This window comes from Stegastes partitus, unplaced genomic scaffold (assembly GCF_000690725.1).
Source record: "Stegastes partitus isolate 25-593 unplaced genomic scaffold, Stegastes_partitus-1.0.2 Scaffold247, whole genome shotgun sequence".
NCBI classification, from domain to species: Eukaryota; Metazoa; Chordata; class Actinopteri; family Pomacentridae; genus Stegastes; species Stegastes partitus.
The window spans coordinates 590,282-607,189 of record NW_007577978.1 but is presented as its reverse complement, the minus strand read 5'-3'; the positions used below and the strand labels follow the sequence as shown (position 1 = coordinate 607,189).

Sequence of the window (16,908 nt, the reverse complement as noted above, 5' to 3'; positions counted from 1 at the left end):
GGAACAAGCATTGGTGAATATGTTTATTGATACCGGGATGTCTACACGACTATGTGACTCGGTTGCCTTCAAAAAGTTCAGCACTTCACTCGAACCAAAATTCAAAACACCCGGAGCGGCAAGAGTCAATAACCTCATCGGAGCCAAGATGGAAGCAGAAATTGAAAGATATCATTAAAGAGGCGAGGAAGGTGAGCTTATGTGTCGATGGTTGGAGCAAGAGAGGATTAACTGCATCATTCATGGGGGTGTCAGCTTGTTTTTCTGGGAGCATCGAAGATTTCTCCACGCAGGAAAACCCCTGCATAATTCCACAGTTATATTTCAGTTCTTAGACGCTGGTACTTGGCCTCCATTAACACTTTCAAACACAACACAGAGGGCGTAACCTTAGCAACAAAACACATCACACAAACACCGTCGGGATTTGTTCGAAAGCACAAATTCGGGTTAAAAATGACATCACTGTCTCATCTGTTTTGTCCCACACGGAGGTTCTGACAGGTTTATGTGGCTGACTGGGGAGGAAACGCTGAACAAAGGCAGTATGATGGAAGGACGGCCCTAAATGAGAGTTCCAGTGTGAGAACATACAACCATCTGTTCTTTAGCTTTTCCAGATCAGATCCACTCTCTCTAAGACACTACATGTTCTTCACAAAAGGGAAACAGCAGCAAGCCTCCGCCTGGTAACAAAATCTGCTCATTAACGCCTCTACAGCTCATAAATTAACACTTTTATATCTCTTTGATCAAACTACACAAAAAAGCAAAATGTAAAAATGTGTTGTTTCAGTGGCCCATCATCTCACATGCAAGCACAAGTTGTTCTACCGCTTTTTGTCTGAGTTAATCACTGAGTTGATCGGTGAGATTGGAGGGGCTGTTAACCCTCGAGCACACTGGTCGTTATTATTATACTGCTAACGAGTTTGCTTGGGTGGAACACTTGGGAAATTTTGGGCGGCATGTCACAAGGGATTTGGGGAAACTTGGGGAATTTCTGGTGGAACCTGCTCGCAGATGTAAGTCTGGTGTTAAGCCTCGATTATACTCTGGTCACGAATTAACAGTCCGTGAGGGTCCGCTGGGAAGACTCTGTAGCATCCATGAACCAGTGGGTCATATCTACACCACCGCCCTTGTAGCGTAGTCGCCGCGTGGACACAAATTGTGAGCTGCATGTAGAACCTTGTTAGCTTGCAGATGTAGAGAACAGAACACTGGCCTTAAGCTCTGATTATACTCCAGTGCAAATGTGCACACAGACAGCTGTGGACGCCCACAAGACCCACAGTTGTTGCTGCTACACGACTTTTCCTGTCCGTGAGGGTCTTTTTGGAAGACTCGGTTGCATACAACATTTCATATCTACAGTTGAAACCAGAAGTTTACTGTAAAGAAAGACATAAAACCTTCTTTCTCTCACTTTCTGACATTAGATCAGACCAAACCTTTCCCGTTTTAGGTCAGTTAGGATTACTAACATTACTTCTATTTGCTAAAGAATACCGAGAGAGAGAATTTTTGTATTACTTTCAAGGTCAATGTTTTGCAGTGGCCATCACAAAGCCCTGATCTCAATGCTCTAGAAAATTTGTGGGCAGAGCTGAAAAGGCGTGTGGAGCAAGGTGGCCAACAAACCTGACTCAGTTACACCAGTTCTGTCAGGAGGAATGGGCCAGAATTCATCAAACTATTGCGAGAAGCTTGTGGAAGGAAACCCAAAACGTCTGACCCAAGTTACACAGTTTAAAGGCGATGGGTTAAGTTTTTGGAAATCTGTCTCGATAACCTCCCCTGCCGTGTCCGTCGACAACGCAGCTTGGGGTGGGTAGTTAAAGGAAATGGCCGTCACGCATTGTCAATACTCTCTAGTTCCTTATTGTCATGGTTAGTGTCATATTGTTTCCCCGTGGAGGTTTGGTTTCTGACTTTCTCCGTCAGGTTAGGGTTTGTTCTGATTTGTGCTCTTGAATAGAGATTGTAGTCTCTTTTTTTGGGGCATCCGCCTTCGAAGTTTGTCTACTTTTCTTCTTTGTTTTCTTCGATAGCTGATTAATCCATTTTGTCCTGGCTGGTGTCATACTGTTTACCAGAAGGGGTTTTAGTTTCTGATTTTTTTCGGTCCATTTTGGTTTGCGTTCCTGAATGAAGTCGTGGTCACCTTTTGGGAATATGTTTTGGAATTTTGTCTTGTTTTCTTTAGTGGTTGATTAAATCACTTTCCTGGACTTGCTGTCTCGGTTCGTGTTGGAATCTGTCTTGGTAACTTCCCCTGCCGTGTCCGTAGTTAGGGGCGGGTAGTTAAAGGAAATGCACTGGCTGTTGCACGTTGTTAATTCCCTCTGGTTCCTTCTTGTCATGGTTAGGGTTAGGCTACCAAATTCTAAGGAAATGTATGTAAATTTCTGAGTTTGAACAAAGTAATAAACAATTCTCTTTCTTGTTATTCTGGCATTTAGCAAATAAAAATAATTTTGGTAATCCTAACTGACCTTAACAGGAAAAGTTTACTCTGATATAATGTCAGATGGTGACACAAAAAAATAGGTTTTGTCCTTTTATACAGTGTATTGCATCCATGCTACTGCCATTGTAGCGTACCAGCTTCCAGGCACAAAGTTTGGGCTGCAAGCGTACAATAAAGTCACATGAACTCTTGTAAAAAGTAAAGCACCAGCATCATATCCTCATTATACTCTAGCATGGACATGGACAGCAGTGAACACTCATGAACCGTTACTATTAGACTACTTTTCTAGTCTGCAGGAGTCCGCTTGGAAGACTCAAGGATGCACGTTACTGCCATTGCAGTGTCGTTGCAGTGACATTTTGCCCAGCATGTAGATGTGTGAGGAGGGGTTCGGGAGGTCTCTGACAAAACAGTTGTTCCTATTAGGCCACTTTTGGGAGTCCGCTTGAAATGCTTTGTTGCATACATTTGCTTGTATCTACGTATTCACACCGCTGCTGAGCATGTGTACTATTGCTCACGTAGCATAGTCGCAATTTAACACCTACTTTATACTTTCAGCCTCCGTGACTGTCCATTCAGGTCAGCATGACCATAGACTGTATAAAAGATGGACGTAGCTACCGTGACGTCACCCGTTGGTTTCTGCACTGAGAAAATGAAGCCAGGCTTTTGCTACTTCCTGGTTGNTTTACCAGAAGGGGTTTTAGTTTCTGATTTTTTTCGGTCCATTTTGGTTTGCGTTCCTGAATGAAGTCGTGGTCACCTTTTGGGAATATGTTTTGAAATTTTGTCTTGTTTTCTTTAGTGGTTGATTAAATTACTTTCCTGGACTTGCTGTCTCGGTTCGTGTTGGAATCTGTCTCGGTAACTTCCCCTGCCGTGTCCGTAGTTAGGGGCGGGTAGTTAAAGGAAATGCACTGGCCGTCGCACGTTGTTAATTCCCTCTGGTTCCTTCTTGTCATGGTTAAGGTTAGGCTACCAAATTCTAAGGAAATATATGTAAACTTCTGAGTTTGAAGAAAGTAATAAACAATTCTCTTTCTCGTTATTTTGGCATTTAGCAAATAGAAATAATTTTGGTAATCCTAACTGACCTAAACAGGGAAAGTTTACTCTGATATAATGGTGACACAAAAAGAAAGGTTTTGTCTTTTTATACAGTGTATGTAAACTTCTGGTTTCAACTGTATGCATTGCATGCATGCGTGCTCCTGCCATTGTAGCGTACCAGTTCCCAGACACAAAGTTTGGGCTGAGAGGCGAGCCCTCTCTGCCCGCCCACATTTACCGCCTTCTGCTCGCTTCGTCTGCATCGTCGCTGCCGACTGTCAATCAAGCCAGCCACGCCCCTTGCCCCGCAAAATGTTGCCGATTTTTTAAAAATTCAGTTTTGATTTATTTTCAGATTGGCCACCTGATCACTGGACTTGACTATGAAAACTAATAAGAAAAAAATCCTGAGCTGTAGGAATGTGGTATTTCGTGATCTGTGATCACTTCTTTTCCAATTCAAGTCTATGGAAGCCAAGGCTTTTAGGAGCCAGTAGCTAGTGGACGTAGGTTTTTGACACTTCCGGGTTGGCTTCATTTTTCAGGGCCGGTTGCTACGTCCATCTTTTATACAGTCTATGGGCGTGACGCACATTTAAACATCTCACCTGGGAGCAGCCTCACATTCATCCTTTGGCAACATCCTACCCCTAGTGTCACTCCTTTATTCCATCACTGATTGGCATTGATAACTCCCTTACCTTTTGTTGTCGACCAGACCCCTTGGTTCCATCACCATTTGTCATTGATTAGCAATTAAACACAAACTGAACACCGCTCTTTTTTTTGCATTTACATACTGTCCCCTCCCAACTGTATAAAACGTTGTACTGTGTAAACGTCCTGTGTTACGTTCACAGACTGATGCTCTGTGTTGGTAAGCCCAGCGTACACCGGAATACTAATAAACATTCCTCTACAGAAAGCTCTGCATGAGGACTATGGGTAAAATTCGTCAACACAGTCTGCACGCTAACTACGTCATAAGGGCAATAGTGCACATGCTGGGCAGTAGTGTGCATGCATGGAACAGTAAATAACAATGGTGTCTATGAGTACCTACAGCGTGTGTGTGCATCAGTGTACTTGGCTATAATTAAGGGTATCATCTCCAAACAGTAGCATATAGTAGCATATTTGACAGACAGACATCACAGTAGAATCAATTCTCATGCAATTAATAGCAAGAGCGCTAAGAAGAAATATTCCTTTATGCATTTATACGGAAATATTTTTCCAGGTTTCTAGTTGTTTACCAGTGAGCAGCTCCACCACTGAGTTCCCTGCTTCCTGTGTTTGCCTGTGAGCAGAAGCTGTTCATAAAAGCAGCACACTGCACACCCTGTGCGCTGCGTTTAATGGAGTGTGTACTTGTGTTAACTGTACGTTCTTACCTCTCCCAGTTTGCTGTGCTCCATTCGCAGCCCCAGGCCTTCTCCGTTGGGCAGCGAGTTGCGTCTCTTGGCGGTGGGGGTCTTGCTGGGGGTGGAGGGGGGGCAGTAGCTCATCGGCCTCTTTCTGGCCACCACCACCTCGCAGCAGGCCTGGTCCTCGTTTAGCGCACTCTTACCAGCATTAATCACCCTGGAAGAGGGGTGTGAAATAATCAGGATGAGTCACTATTTGTCCTTTTAGAAGAACTCTATCTGGAGACATACTTTCAGCATGACATTTTTCCAAGTGAAGATTTTGCAACAAGCAACAGATGCGCCACTTGCTGTGATTCACCAGCTGTGGTCTGGGACAAGCGGTCGAATGAAAGCTGACATCAGATGCTTATTGCTGGATGAAACAGCACTGCAGCCTTTCATGGTTATTACGGCTCGCTGCAGGATCGGAACAATTAGCCGGAGCCACAGCCTGCGGTTTCCGTCTGCACACCGAAGGGAAGCGGTCGTGTTTCTGCGCTTTGTGTTCGTGGTGAAGATCAAACAAGAAAAAAAAATTGAGGCGCCGCTCTGCTGGGAGCGTCCTGATGCGTCGGGACACTCGCGTCTGGGTGAATAAGATGTTTGTACCTACATGAACAAAGCTGTGTGTGTGTGTGTGTCTGATTCAGCTGTATTTAACCAGGCAGACCACAGAGAGAGATGCTACAAAAACGCAGCTCGCTAATAATTAGGGACAGTCACATCGTACGGGTGTTTTTCAGGACAGTTTTACAGGCTTCTGGTGCAGCAGTTGCTGGTTTGTGTTGTTGACAATCAGTATAAGAAACCACACTTTTTCATCCACCAGCCAGACCCTATAAATAAACACAACTTGGTGTAAATCCCATTAGAAATATAGTGTGTGTTCCCATGTGTAGGCCCATGTATACCCCACACCAAAAATCAGTATGTTGTGTTTTTCATCGTAAACACAGTGTTTAGACCCTGCAAACACTGGTTCAAAGTCTTGTCCACATGGGAACACTGAGTCTGTGATGCATGTATTTGTTGCTTGGCCTTAAAGTAGTGAGTCAAAAATACCACCTTGTCTTTTGAACAAGAAAAAATGCAAACAAATGGTAGCGAATGCCCTGAATTAAAGTCACTGCTTACACAGCAGTTTAAACCTGCAGTACCTGACGTGTTATCACTACTTTTCAAAGAGCTCAAATTGTGCATTTTGGGTTTTGGTGCTTGCAAAAGGTCGCCCAAAATCTGAGTAATTTATCTCTCCCATGGAAAACAGCTGCTTACCTGCCTGAAACACCTCATTTTATGTCCCGGCTCTTTTTTTCTGTTACTTAGCGATGTCACACATTTGCACAACTCCTCCCTAGCGGCTAGTTTGACCTTCAACCAAAGAATGAGCAGCTTCCTCGCAGTCCGCTATTATTTCCTCGCTAGAGCCGCTTATGCTTCTCCAGTCCCAGACCTGGATTTATAATTTGTAACCTGTGTTTCATTGGACCAATCAGAGCAGAGCGGGCTTTTCAAGAGGGTCTTAAAGGGGCAGGAGCGTTTCAGACAGAGGGCGAGAAGAGCTGCTGCAGAAATGTGTAGATAAATTACGCTTTTATTGAACATTAAAGCATGCAAACGTATTCTAGTAGAGCCCCAAAGCAAAATTAGAAACCATGTGCTCAATATGGGCCCTTTAAGTTGATTAATGTGTCAGCAAACAGTTGCCTATTCACACATCAAACAGATGTTTTGCATCTCGAGTTTCTGGCTGATGGAGAAGTCCAATATTTGCTCTCAGTTTCGCTCTACCAACTCTGCCAAGTCCTGATAGAAATATTTGACTTTTTTAACTGCCAAATGCTCCACTATGTTCACTAAAAAAAAGCTATTTGCTACCAGAAATATTGTAATGGGAGGTGCAGTGAGACTGAGCCAAATCCATAAAGTCATCAACTGTGTTATGAACAGTGCAGTCATTTATTTTTACATTCTAAGAATTAACCCACACTATTTTTTGTAGTTAAATTAAAAGACCTAATTTGCACCACCAATCTTTCACTGGCTGTCTTAAAAGGTCCCACTGAATAACACATAGTGATAGCTAATGTAATCGGACTACAAAAAAATGGTGAAAAAAGCAGGAAAAAAAGAAAGAAAGAAGACACTTCCGATGAAACTGGCAAGTCTGACAGACATCTCTGGAGGCTGTTGTTGTTCGATGTGTGTGCGCGAGTGGAGAGAAATTGGCAGGTCTATTTATAGACACAGACTGTGGGTTGCTTTCTGCTAAGCAGCATCCTTGTCTGGTCCTTAGCCACAAATGCTTGTTAATCTCAGATAGAAAGAGAACAATGAGGACATGGTCATGGGAACGTAACAGAACATGCACGTGTTTATGTAGATTCTTGGAATACACGTCAGGCATTCGTGGTGTTCATTTTACCAAGCTGGCATTTTGCAGCAAATTATTAATTAGAAGATTTATTGTTTGCAATGCTTTTGGTTTTAATTTTAATTTGAGAGAGAGACAAGATGGGAAAAACCTATTGGAAGTCTTTGTGTTGTCTGTTACACCTGTCTGGACACAAGCTGGAGCTGAAGGAAGACGGGTGACAGTGGAGGGAGAGTGTTGAAGGAAAAAGTGTCTTCTGCATAACTCGCAGTGACTAAACAGCTGTAGCATATGAAAAGGTTATGTTATGAAAAGCCCCTTCAAGGTGATTTCTTTATAAACATATGTGACCAGTGTTTGAAGTGTCAAAGAGGACAGCAGGGCAAAAGATAAATGTGTGTCCTATATGCATGTGTGGCCAACCAGTCACTCATTTTTTATTGCTTTGGCACAAACATTATGGCTCAAATGATCAATGAGTCAATCAAAAAAAATACAAGCTCTCTGAGGGTGGCTTCGTTTTCAGGGAACTTTTAAAGATCAAACCATTAACTGAAAAAATAACACAGGCATTCCTTTATCATGTTGCAAGAAGTTTCTTAGAAGTCCTTGAAAACGTCCCATATCGCGCCCTTTTTCAGAAAATTACTCACATGTTCGGCCTTTTATTCTTTCAGCTAAAAATACCACAGAGATGGCTCATTTCACCATGACTGTATGACTCTTGGTTTCAGCCCTGTTGTAATGAGCTGCTTCAGCATCTTTGGATTTAAATGCAGCTGAGCGGATGGCGTCCACGTCTATTTCAGGAAGAAGACTCTCTCTCTCCATCTGTGGTTGACAGCGTGAAGGAAACAAACTGACTGCATGGCATCTGACCCAGATCTGAGTAAGTGTGTCCGACCAGGACTTCCTATTGCTTTCAACTTCCTCTCTGAATCATCATTTGTCTCAGAAATGCCACCGAATTGTGTTTGGTGAGTCTGTCGGACAACGTTGTGGTTGTGAAATCAGTCGGTCTGAAGTGACTGCTGGTTAACATGCAGCCTTGCGTTTCAGTCACGGTTTCATACTCGTCCCACTGACTGACAACAGAAACAGAAAAACATGCAAATGCGAACAGCTGTTTTTGGAATTCGACTGCACTGAAATGCAGCACATGTGAGCACGGAGCACGGGGGAGAAGTAACCAGATGTTGACTAGTTGACCTTAAGTTGCACAACAGCACATGAGAGGACATAAAAACACAGTAACCCACCCAGTTCTTCTTTACTGGCGTCTAAATGCTCTGAAACTTTCCACCATCTCTGAATGTCTTTCAGCATTACACTTTTCCACAGAGCTCTGACCTGCGGGCGTACGATCGAAGCTAATGGTGACGTTAGCCACATTATCCACTAAATGCACTGAAGAGTTTCCATTTGTTGTGGTAACATTGTCATAAATAATAAAACTAATCCTCTGGATCTTCAGTTCCTCAACTGCTGGGAGTGCATGAAGATCCTTGTGTTCACTCTTGCAGCCAACAACAGAACATTTAGTGTATTTTGCTCGTGGTTCAGACATTTTAAAGTTAGCAGAAGCAGCTCTAGAAAGTAAATAAACATAACTTACCAGCTTATACTTTAACCCTCCAAGTTTATAACAACCGCAAAATGCTAATAATGAATTTTCACCACAATGGGACCTTTAAAGTTAGTCTCTGATGGGAGTTTTTAGAATAGTAGAAACACTCATAGACTGTATAAAAGATGGACGTAGCTACCGTGACGTCACCCGTTGGTTTGTGCACTGAGAAAATGAAGCCAGGGTTTTGCTACTTCCTGGTTGTGACACAAAAATCGTGGGAGGGGGGCGGAGCCATAGGAGCAGCGATTGGTCAGATGGATTGAGAGGCGGGCCCTCTCTGCCCGCCCACATTTACCGCCTTCTGTTCGCTTCATCTGTATGGTCGCTGCCGACTGTCAATCAAGCCAGCCACGCCCCTTGCCCCGCAAAATGTTGACGATTTTTTAAAAATTCAGTATTGATTTATTTTCAGATTGACCACCTGACCTCTGGATTTGACCATGAAAACTAATAAAAAAAAAAAATCCTGAACTGTAGGAATGCAGTATTTCCTCATCTGTGATCACTTCTTTTCCAATTCATTTCTATGGGAGCCAGGGCTTTTTGGAGCCAGGACTAGCGGACGTAGTGGTATTGCAGGTTTTTGACACTTTCGGGTTGGCTTCATTTTTCAGGGCCGGTTGCTACATCCATCTTTTATACAGTCTATGGAAACACTACAGGACTCCCCTTCAAACCCTGATTCTTTAGAACAGTCGTAAATCTGCTCTCCACATGTCCTCGCACACTGACAACTAGGGTTGGGACTATGCTGGAGAAAGGACTTGTTGAAATGCTTCCCATAACTACCATGAATATAATAAAAATGAGCCTGTTTGCCATGCTGCCTTGCAGTACTGAGAGCGCTCCCGACTTTAAGTGATGCTACTTAGGCTGTAATGTGCTTTCCACCGAGCAAGCTGAGCATAAAAGCCATCATGTCCACGGGGCTGGTCCTCGCTGCGATTACTCAGCTCTGCTTTCAAACCTAATGCTTTACCATAGCACCCGCAATCACGGTAGAAAATGCCCTCTGAGTTACTGTGGTCATAAAACACTCTGACGCATTGGCCGTGTTTGAGCTTGTTGACACACAGAAATCCACGCAGGAGGCCTTTATTCATCTAAGCTGCTGTCAAGACAAGGCAGCGATGCATGGCCCGCGTTGATCACCAGCTGCTTTTACATGTGGAAAAAAAATTACACGTCAGAGCGCTGCATGTAAAGACTATTAGCAAAATAATTATCATCCTGCTATTTGATTCAATAAACCTTCGGCGTTTCATGAAAGCTGCAGCTGCTGCTATTGTGTGCGCGCGATTGGAAGCGCTCTCGCATTTGTCCTCATTTCACCATTTACAGGAAGAATGACTTCATTTCCCTGCCAATCAACTTTTTTTTTTTTTGTTTCATTCAGAACAATTAGCTTTCCGCCCATTAGGAACAAAACCCAATTTTACCCTCCATTGTCAGACATCTAATGCCCTTTTTGTTTCTCTACCCTCGGCAACAGATTCTGGGCCAGACAGTGGCCCCGAGGATGTGATAATTATTTGGTGAAGCACAATGGCTCAAAGCTTTTCGCCTCCAGTTAGCTCGAAACATGAAAGAAGCAATAACAGCAAAATAGCTACGAGTTTAAAATAGTTCAAATTCGGTACTTTTCCGTGCAGATGTTGCTCGGGACTGTACGACCATGTGGATGCAAGAGATAAGAAAATACAGCAGCAAGAATGGAAAGTTTCAAAGGACCGTAGCGCTCGATGGGTTTAGATTCTTTTAGTTCTAACATGGTGCATGTTGCGTTTAACATAAAGGGGAGAAATTCACGGCGCAAAATTCGTAGTATTTGATTAAAACAATGTGTTGTTCGTCCCGCATAGAACTAGAAAAGCATCATTTGTAGCTTATACTGAAATGACAATTTTTAGCGAGCTAGCTAGGCTAACGTACAATCGTCCTCAAATTTATTCACATCCTTACATTAAAGAAAAGGCAAAATTCACATTAGTCGCTCAAATAGCTAGAAACCGACAAAAGTAATAATAAATAAAAATTTGCTAAATTATAATTTAGTGAAATAAGACATTGCTTTTGAATTGTGGATGAAAAGAATAATAAAAAAAAAATTATGTTGAACCACAATTCAAAAGCAATGTCATGATTTTCATTCAATTTTTATTTGTTGTTACTTTTGTCAATTTCAACTTATTCCAGCTGTTTTTGTCCTCCTTTAACAGGAGGGTATGAATACATCTGAGGACAACTGTACATGTGGTTGCCGTGTAATCATAAAATTGCGTTTCAGTCACTATTTCACACTCGTTCTGTCGTCTGACAGCGGAAACAGAAAAACATGTAAATGAGAGCAGCTTTATTGGGAATTCAACTGCATTTAAAAACAGTAAAAGTGAGCACAGAGTGCAGGAGAGAAGTAAACAGATGAAGCGTAAAGCGCCTCTTGTGTGATTTGTCTTGTCCATTGTGCTGCAAACAAACCACCACATACAAACCGCCTTCTTGTGCTGTGATCATTTTAAATATCACCATTCTTTTAAAGCTTTGCAAGTTTCGAAATGACAGCTGAAGTGAGTCAGACTTTGCTGCTGCTGCCGTTGTATACAACTGTATCGGTGACGAATGAGTGGAACTGAAAACAACAGACGTTATGATGCGATAACTAAATGGGGAAAAAACATTTGTTTTCATGAACAGAATTCGGTCCAACCCTTGACTCTCTGGGTGTAGCTCATGGATGACGTTTTCCACAATTAACCAGAAGACCAAGTTTATCACAAATCAAATTAAAAATATGACTTTCCTGGAAACACAAAACCGAGACCTGAGAAAACTTCTAACGCTTGTATGAGAGGCTAGCGGCTTTTTCAGCATCCAGTTCTTCTTGATGCGTCCGAGGCCTGAATCCTGACCAGTATTTGAACTTCCACCAATCCTGCTTTCTTTTCTGTTTATATGAGCTCTTTACTGTCATTTTGATTATAGCCCTCATTCATCCAGCTTCAATGTGGAGAAATTTAGGTCTGATTGAGGTTTTTTTTTAATACGCCTATCAATTCTAGAACAGGCCTGAGCCAAAGCAGCTGCTGTAATGAGAACACAGGAGGCTTTAATTACAGATAAATGCGGATACGAGCTGAACTCATTAACCACGCTGATCCACAGGAGACGCTGATGCTACGAGTATCGCTGCGTTTTCACACACGAGCTGCAGATCTGAGCCGCTCCGTACGTTCCTCAAGGATGCATGCGAGAGCGCAAATGTCTGAATCGGTCGGACTAAACCCTGCAAGCTCCCTCGTACCGAGTGTCTAATTGAGGTCATGTGTGAATAAGAGCGGTTAACTGTCTGGAGAGTTTACAGGGAGGAGTGAGTGAGGGAGATGTCCTGCTTCCTGTATGCTCTGCCCAAACCGAGTGTTTCTAGAAGTGAGATAACGTCTGCATGATAAAAACTACACTGTGATGTTTTGTTCTTGTGCAATACAATTTTCACCAGATTAATCGAATAATTTCCTGTATAACTTCTATTTTGTTCCACTTATTTCCATGCAACCACAATTGTCGCCAAAATGATAATAACGATTTTTTTTCTGGTCAGTTTTTATGAGATATTTTTATCGCACTTTCATATTTAAATAAAGACAGTGCCTCTTTCTCTTCCACGCTGTGCTACACTTCTGCTAAATCATCAAAAATAGGGCTCTTCTTCACCTGAATTCAGTGCGTCTAAACCTAAATGAAACTGCATCCACTTGCTGAACATCGGCTCATCAACAGACGTTACAATTTACAGATGTTCCCTAAAAGCCTCACATGCATGTTACGGTAGTTGTAAGCTGGCGAAGTGGTCTCTGGTTCAGAGAAGCTTCTAGTCTCCACTCAGTCACTGGAGTGCAACAACTCAGATTTACCCAAGTTGAAACCAAGCGATTTCCCATACACAGGATGTTTCCTTTGTGAAGATCGTGTTCATTTAATTGTACGAAGCCAAAATAATGATTGCGATTAATAATCCATTAAATGTGCGGCGTTACGAGCAACGCTGCACTTTTTTGTTGCAACCATCCATCCATCTGTTATCTATACACCGCTTAATCCTCACTAGGATCGCGGGGGGCTGGAGCCAGTTTATCACAGGGCTACACTTAGAGACAGACAACCAAGCACACTCACATTCACACCTATGGACAATTTAGAATCACCAATTAACCTCACAAACCTCACTTTGTGAGAGAACCCGGAGAGAACCCACGCAGCACCGGGAGAACATGCAAACTCCACGCAGAAAGATCCCGGTGCCCCCACCGGGACGCGAACTGGCAACCTTCTTGCTGCGAGGCAACAGTGCTACCAACTGCGCCACCTTGCAGCCTTTGTTGCAACCAATTATTTAGTGTTTTTTTTTTTCTCCCGTTCTTCGCTCATTTTGCTGTGCGAATATGAAGTCTGCATGTCAGCTAACTCTGTGTCTTGGAACGAAAGAAAAAATGAAAACTCAGTTTGTCCAGGAACCCTTAAATCTGAGTGAATTATGCTATAGATGGACAAACTTCTCTTGTAGATCAGTCATGGAAAACAGGAATCGCGTGTGTTTTCATTCATTCATTTACTCACTTCACATTGCAAGAACCACCTTCCTGCTATCCCCACTCCCCCAGCTCCAACCTTTCCTGAGCCTGGTCCTGCCAGAGGTTTTTTTTTTGTCCCTGTCCCATTGGGATTTTTTTTTCCCCGTTCCTTCCCACCATTGCTGACTGCTTGCTCATATGGAATCCAAAGGCAACTTGGATTGTTGGGTTCTTTGTTTAAAATTCACATAGTCTTCTCCTCACCATGTTAAGCCCTGTGAGATGACATTTGTTGTGAATTGCGCTATAGAAATAAAACTGAATTGAACTGAAGCGATGAAACTATGTACAAATGTATTGAGGAATGTTTCTCCCTCAAGATTTTCCAAATCTCTCCAACTTTCTCAGCTAAGGTAAGAAAAGAGGGTTAACACATCTAATAATTAATCTCTGATTGTTGAGGAAATAACTTCACGTGGTTCAGAATCAGAGCAAAAACACAGTGGCTTCCTGAAATGACAGTTTTAAAATGTACAAATGTTCCTAAAGGAAAGCTGCAAGTGCTTTGAGTGGAAAAGGCCACATAGGTTAGTGAGTGTAAAGATTGTGTCAGTGACTACAAAGGCACATAAACGGTAGCATGTCATTGGTAGCAATTTGAGTAATTATGCATTTCTACAAGCAGCACAGTGTGATGCAACTCTTTACTAAAGGAGGGAAAATGCAGACTCCAGATTACATGATAAGGAAGGCAGACATCTAGGAGCAAATACCACACAAGGTTCAGGTTAGTGCAACTACAATCAGCAACTATTTGTATGTGACTAACAATTTGCAGATTTGTTCTTGTGTTTCTGAAACGTGAACCACACACCCATCGCTAATATCAGGGCGTAGCAGCAGATTAACATCGAGGAAATCGACCTTTGTGGAACATTAACCAAAGGGAGGGGATGATACAGCGGGGAGGAGCTCGTCTCTTGAAAAATTCTCCTTGAAAATCCTGCAGCCAAGTCCAACCGCATCCCGTATTCTGAGTGAAGGGGAAAAGCTGTGGTGGATGTTTCACGTCTGTGTCGTGTGTTTGCTTTGAATCACCGTGTTCAAAAGAACGCAGCACAACAACGACGAGGTGTGTTGAAATAATGAAGACGCCCCGGCTGCTGTGTCACGCTGCCTTTAATATTTCCTCTCTGCATCGAGCGCATCTGCATCAGCTGCTGATATGATCTTCGGTACTTACGAGGCAACTCCCTACACGTTTATTGAACTTTGCTGGATGTTGAGGCCACACGAATGTTCCTCGCAAGAATCAGGTTGAAATCAGGAGCTCCCTGCTGTATTGGGCCTTCCCAGAGCCAAACGCTGCTCATCAGCTCAGCGGTAGAGTGTTTAATGATTGTTCATGCAAACGTGAAACTAGTAACACACTCATCTTAATTAATCTCAAACAGTTTCTCGGCAGTTTTGACTCCTTTTTCCTCACTGTGGGCTCATTTTTACTCCAATAGAAAGTCCTGCACCTCTATGGAAACAGCACAACCACGACAAGGGGGAATTCAAGGATGTCTAAAGTTGTGGAAATGTCGTTATTTATTTTACAAAAGCTGGGAAAAAAACTCAAATCCACATGTCCAATCGACATTTCTTCCATGCTGGAAAACAAATTTGGCTCCAAATGCTACAGATATTTTACTATTTGCATTTTTACAACCTCGACAATTCAGGTGTTTTCCCACCTCTTTAAAAGATGCTTCACCGTGCTGACTGTATCTTGCAGTTTTTGAGCCATGCTGTATACACTTTATCGATTAAGTATGTTTTATTCTTGTCTCGACTTTATCGATTAAGTATGTTTTATTCTCGTCTCGGCCCGTCTGGTCGTCTCCTTCCTGCTCTGTGACAACACTGCCTGCAGTTCAGCCGAACAGTCCCTGAATTTTTCCTATTTGACCGATTGTAGCAGCGAATGAGTGACTGGTGTCGGATATTATAACAGAACGTGGCGACAACAAATGACTCACTTCTGGTGGATCTGTAAGTGAGACGTGTAGGAAGAAATATCACGATTCTTCGCTTAGATGTGGTTCATTTTCCATACGCGATTAGTTTAAAAGACTCTAAGAAAGTTGAAAATGCGCAGATTTATTCTGTTTGTACAGTTTCTGGTAATTTTTTTAAAAGAATAACATCCCTTTCAAACCCACGAGCAGGATTTTGGGGCTGTTCCTTCACAAAATCTGCACAATTCTTCCTCAAAAACAAGTCATTTTCTCATGCATGTTTTCATTACAACAATTGCTAATGCACTTTTGAATTGTGCATATGTAGTTTACAATATGTGATGTTGTGCACGCTTATTAAAGATTTTAGCAATGCACGAGCAGATAAACATACCGCATGTGAGGAAACAGTGACCATTTGTTGACGTGGTGCATCTTTCCATCACTAGTCTCTCTGAGCATGTAAATCAGCTTTGTGGAGGAGTGCATGTGCCAAAACAAAGCTGCTGTGTAGACTGTGACATGACTGCAGGAGCACAGATGGTGCTGCACAACGCTGACGGTGGCGGAAACGGCGACGAAGAGCATGAACAGCAAAAGTGCATCTAAAGACAGGCGGGGACCAGAGAATATGCATCTCTGTCCGGTGACATGCTCCACTGACATGCGATCACACACTGACACACAGCTCCCGCAAGCCTTAAATAGACCACTGTTGTAGACTAATTCCCACATACTGCTGGTGGACGGTGCATCATCCCCTTGCACGTGAAAACCAGCTCAATGGGGGCTGAGATCCTCTGGATGAATGCTGTCATCCACTTACAAAGGCACGCAACTTAGGCTGATTCAAAACCTGGTGGGTTGCATGCAAACTGTGCTGATGTGGGTCACAACAGGTGCAGCTCTGCTCCAAGTTTTGGATTCATGTGAGATTTTTTTTTTGAAGAAGGTCTTGTTTATTCTAAAGGGAAATAAAGTGGTGCACCTGCCCAGCTCCTGGGCCTCCACAACACAATCATGTGGTCTCCATTAAATGCCACAGACACATGAGAGATAATAGGAGGAGGCCAGCTGCCGTGGGTTTACTTACTCAGCGTATCCGGTGGCCCACGGTAATCTCCTGGTTTCCTTCAGGATGAGGATGGGCCGAGCGATGTGGTCCGCGGAGCACTCGATCTCATCCGGGGACAGCCCCAGGAACTCGGGTCTCATATATGGGAATTTCAGCGGCATCTCGGAACCAGGATTCCCGCCTCCCCCGGAGCTGCCCCCGGACATGATTCCACCCATGAACCCGGCCACGGCGGACTTGACCCGGGTGAGCATGTTGGTGGCGCGTCGCGGCGGCGGCGGGGCGTCCGTCGGCCGCTGCGCAGCGCCGCGGCTCCCTTT

The 16,908-nt window shown here is 43.3% G+C and overlaps 1 protein-coding gene across 1 annotated transcript in view; it reads right to left on the bottom strand.

Annotated features, from left to right (window-relative positions):
• Positions 1-16,842, bottom strand: part of LOC103357324 (protein phosphatase 1H-like) — a gene marked incomplete at its 3' end in the record, with an annotated part of 27,633 nt that extends 10,791 nt beyond the window's left edge. Inside the window, exons 1-2 of the mRNA XM_008281839.1 lie at positions 16,607-16,842; positions 4,924-5,113 (exon numbers count right to left, since the gene is read on the bottom strand). Of these exons, the coding sequence (XP_008280061.1) occupies positions 4,924-5,113; positions 16,607-16,842 (426 nt within the window). The remainder of the gene's footprint in view (positions 1-4,923; positions 5,114-16,606) is intronic.
• Positions 16,843-16,908: the final 66 nt, after the last annotated feature.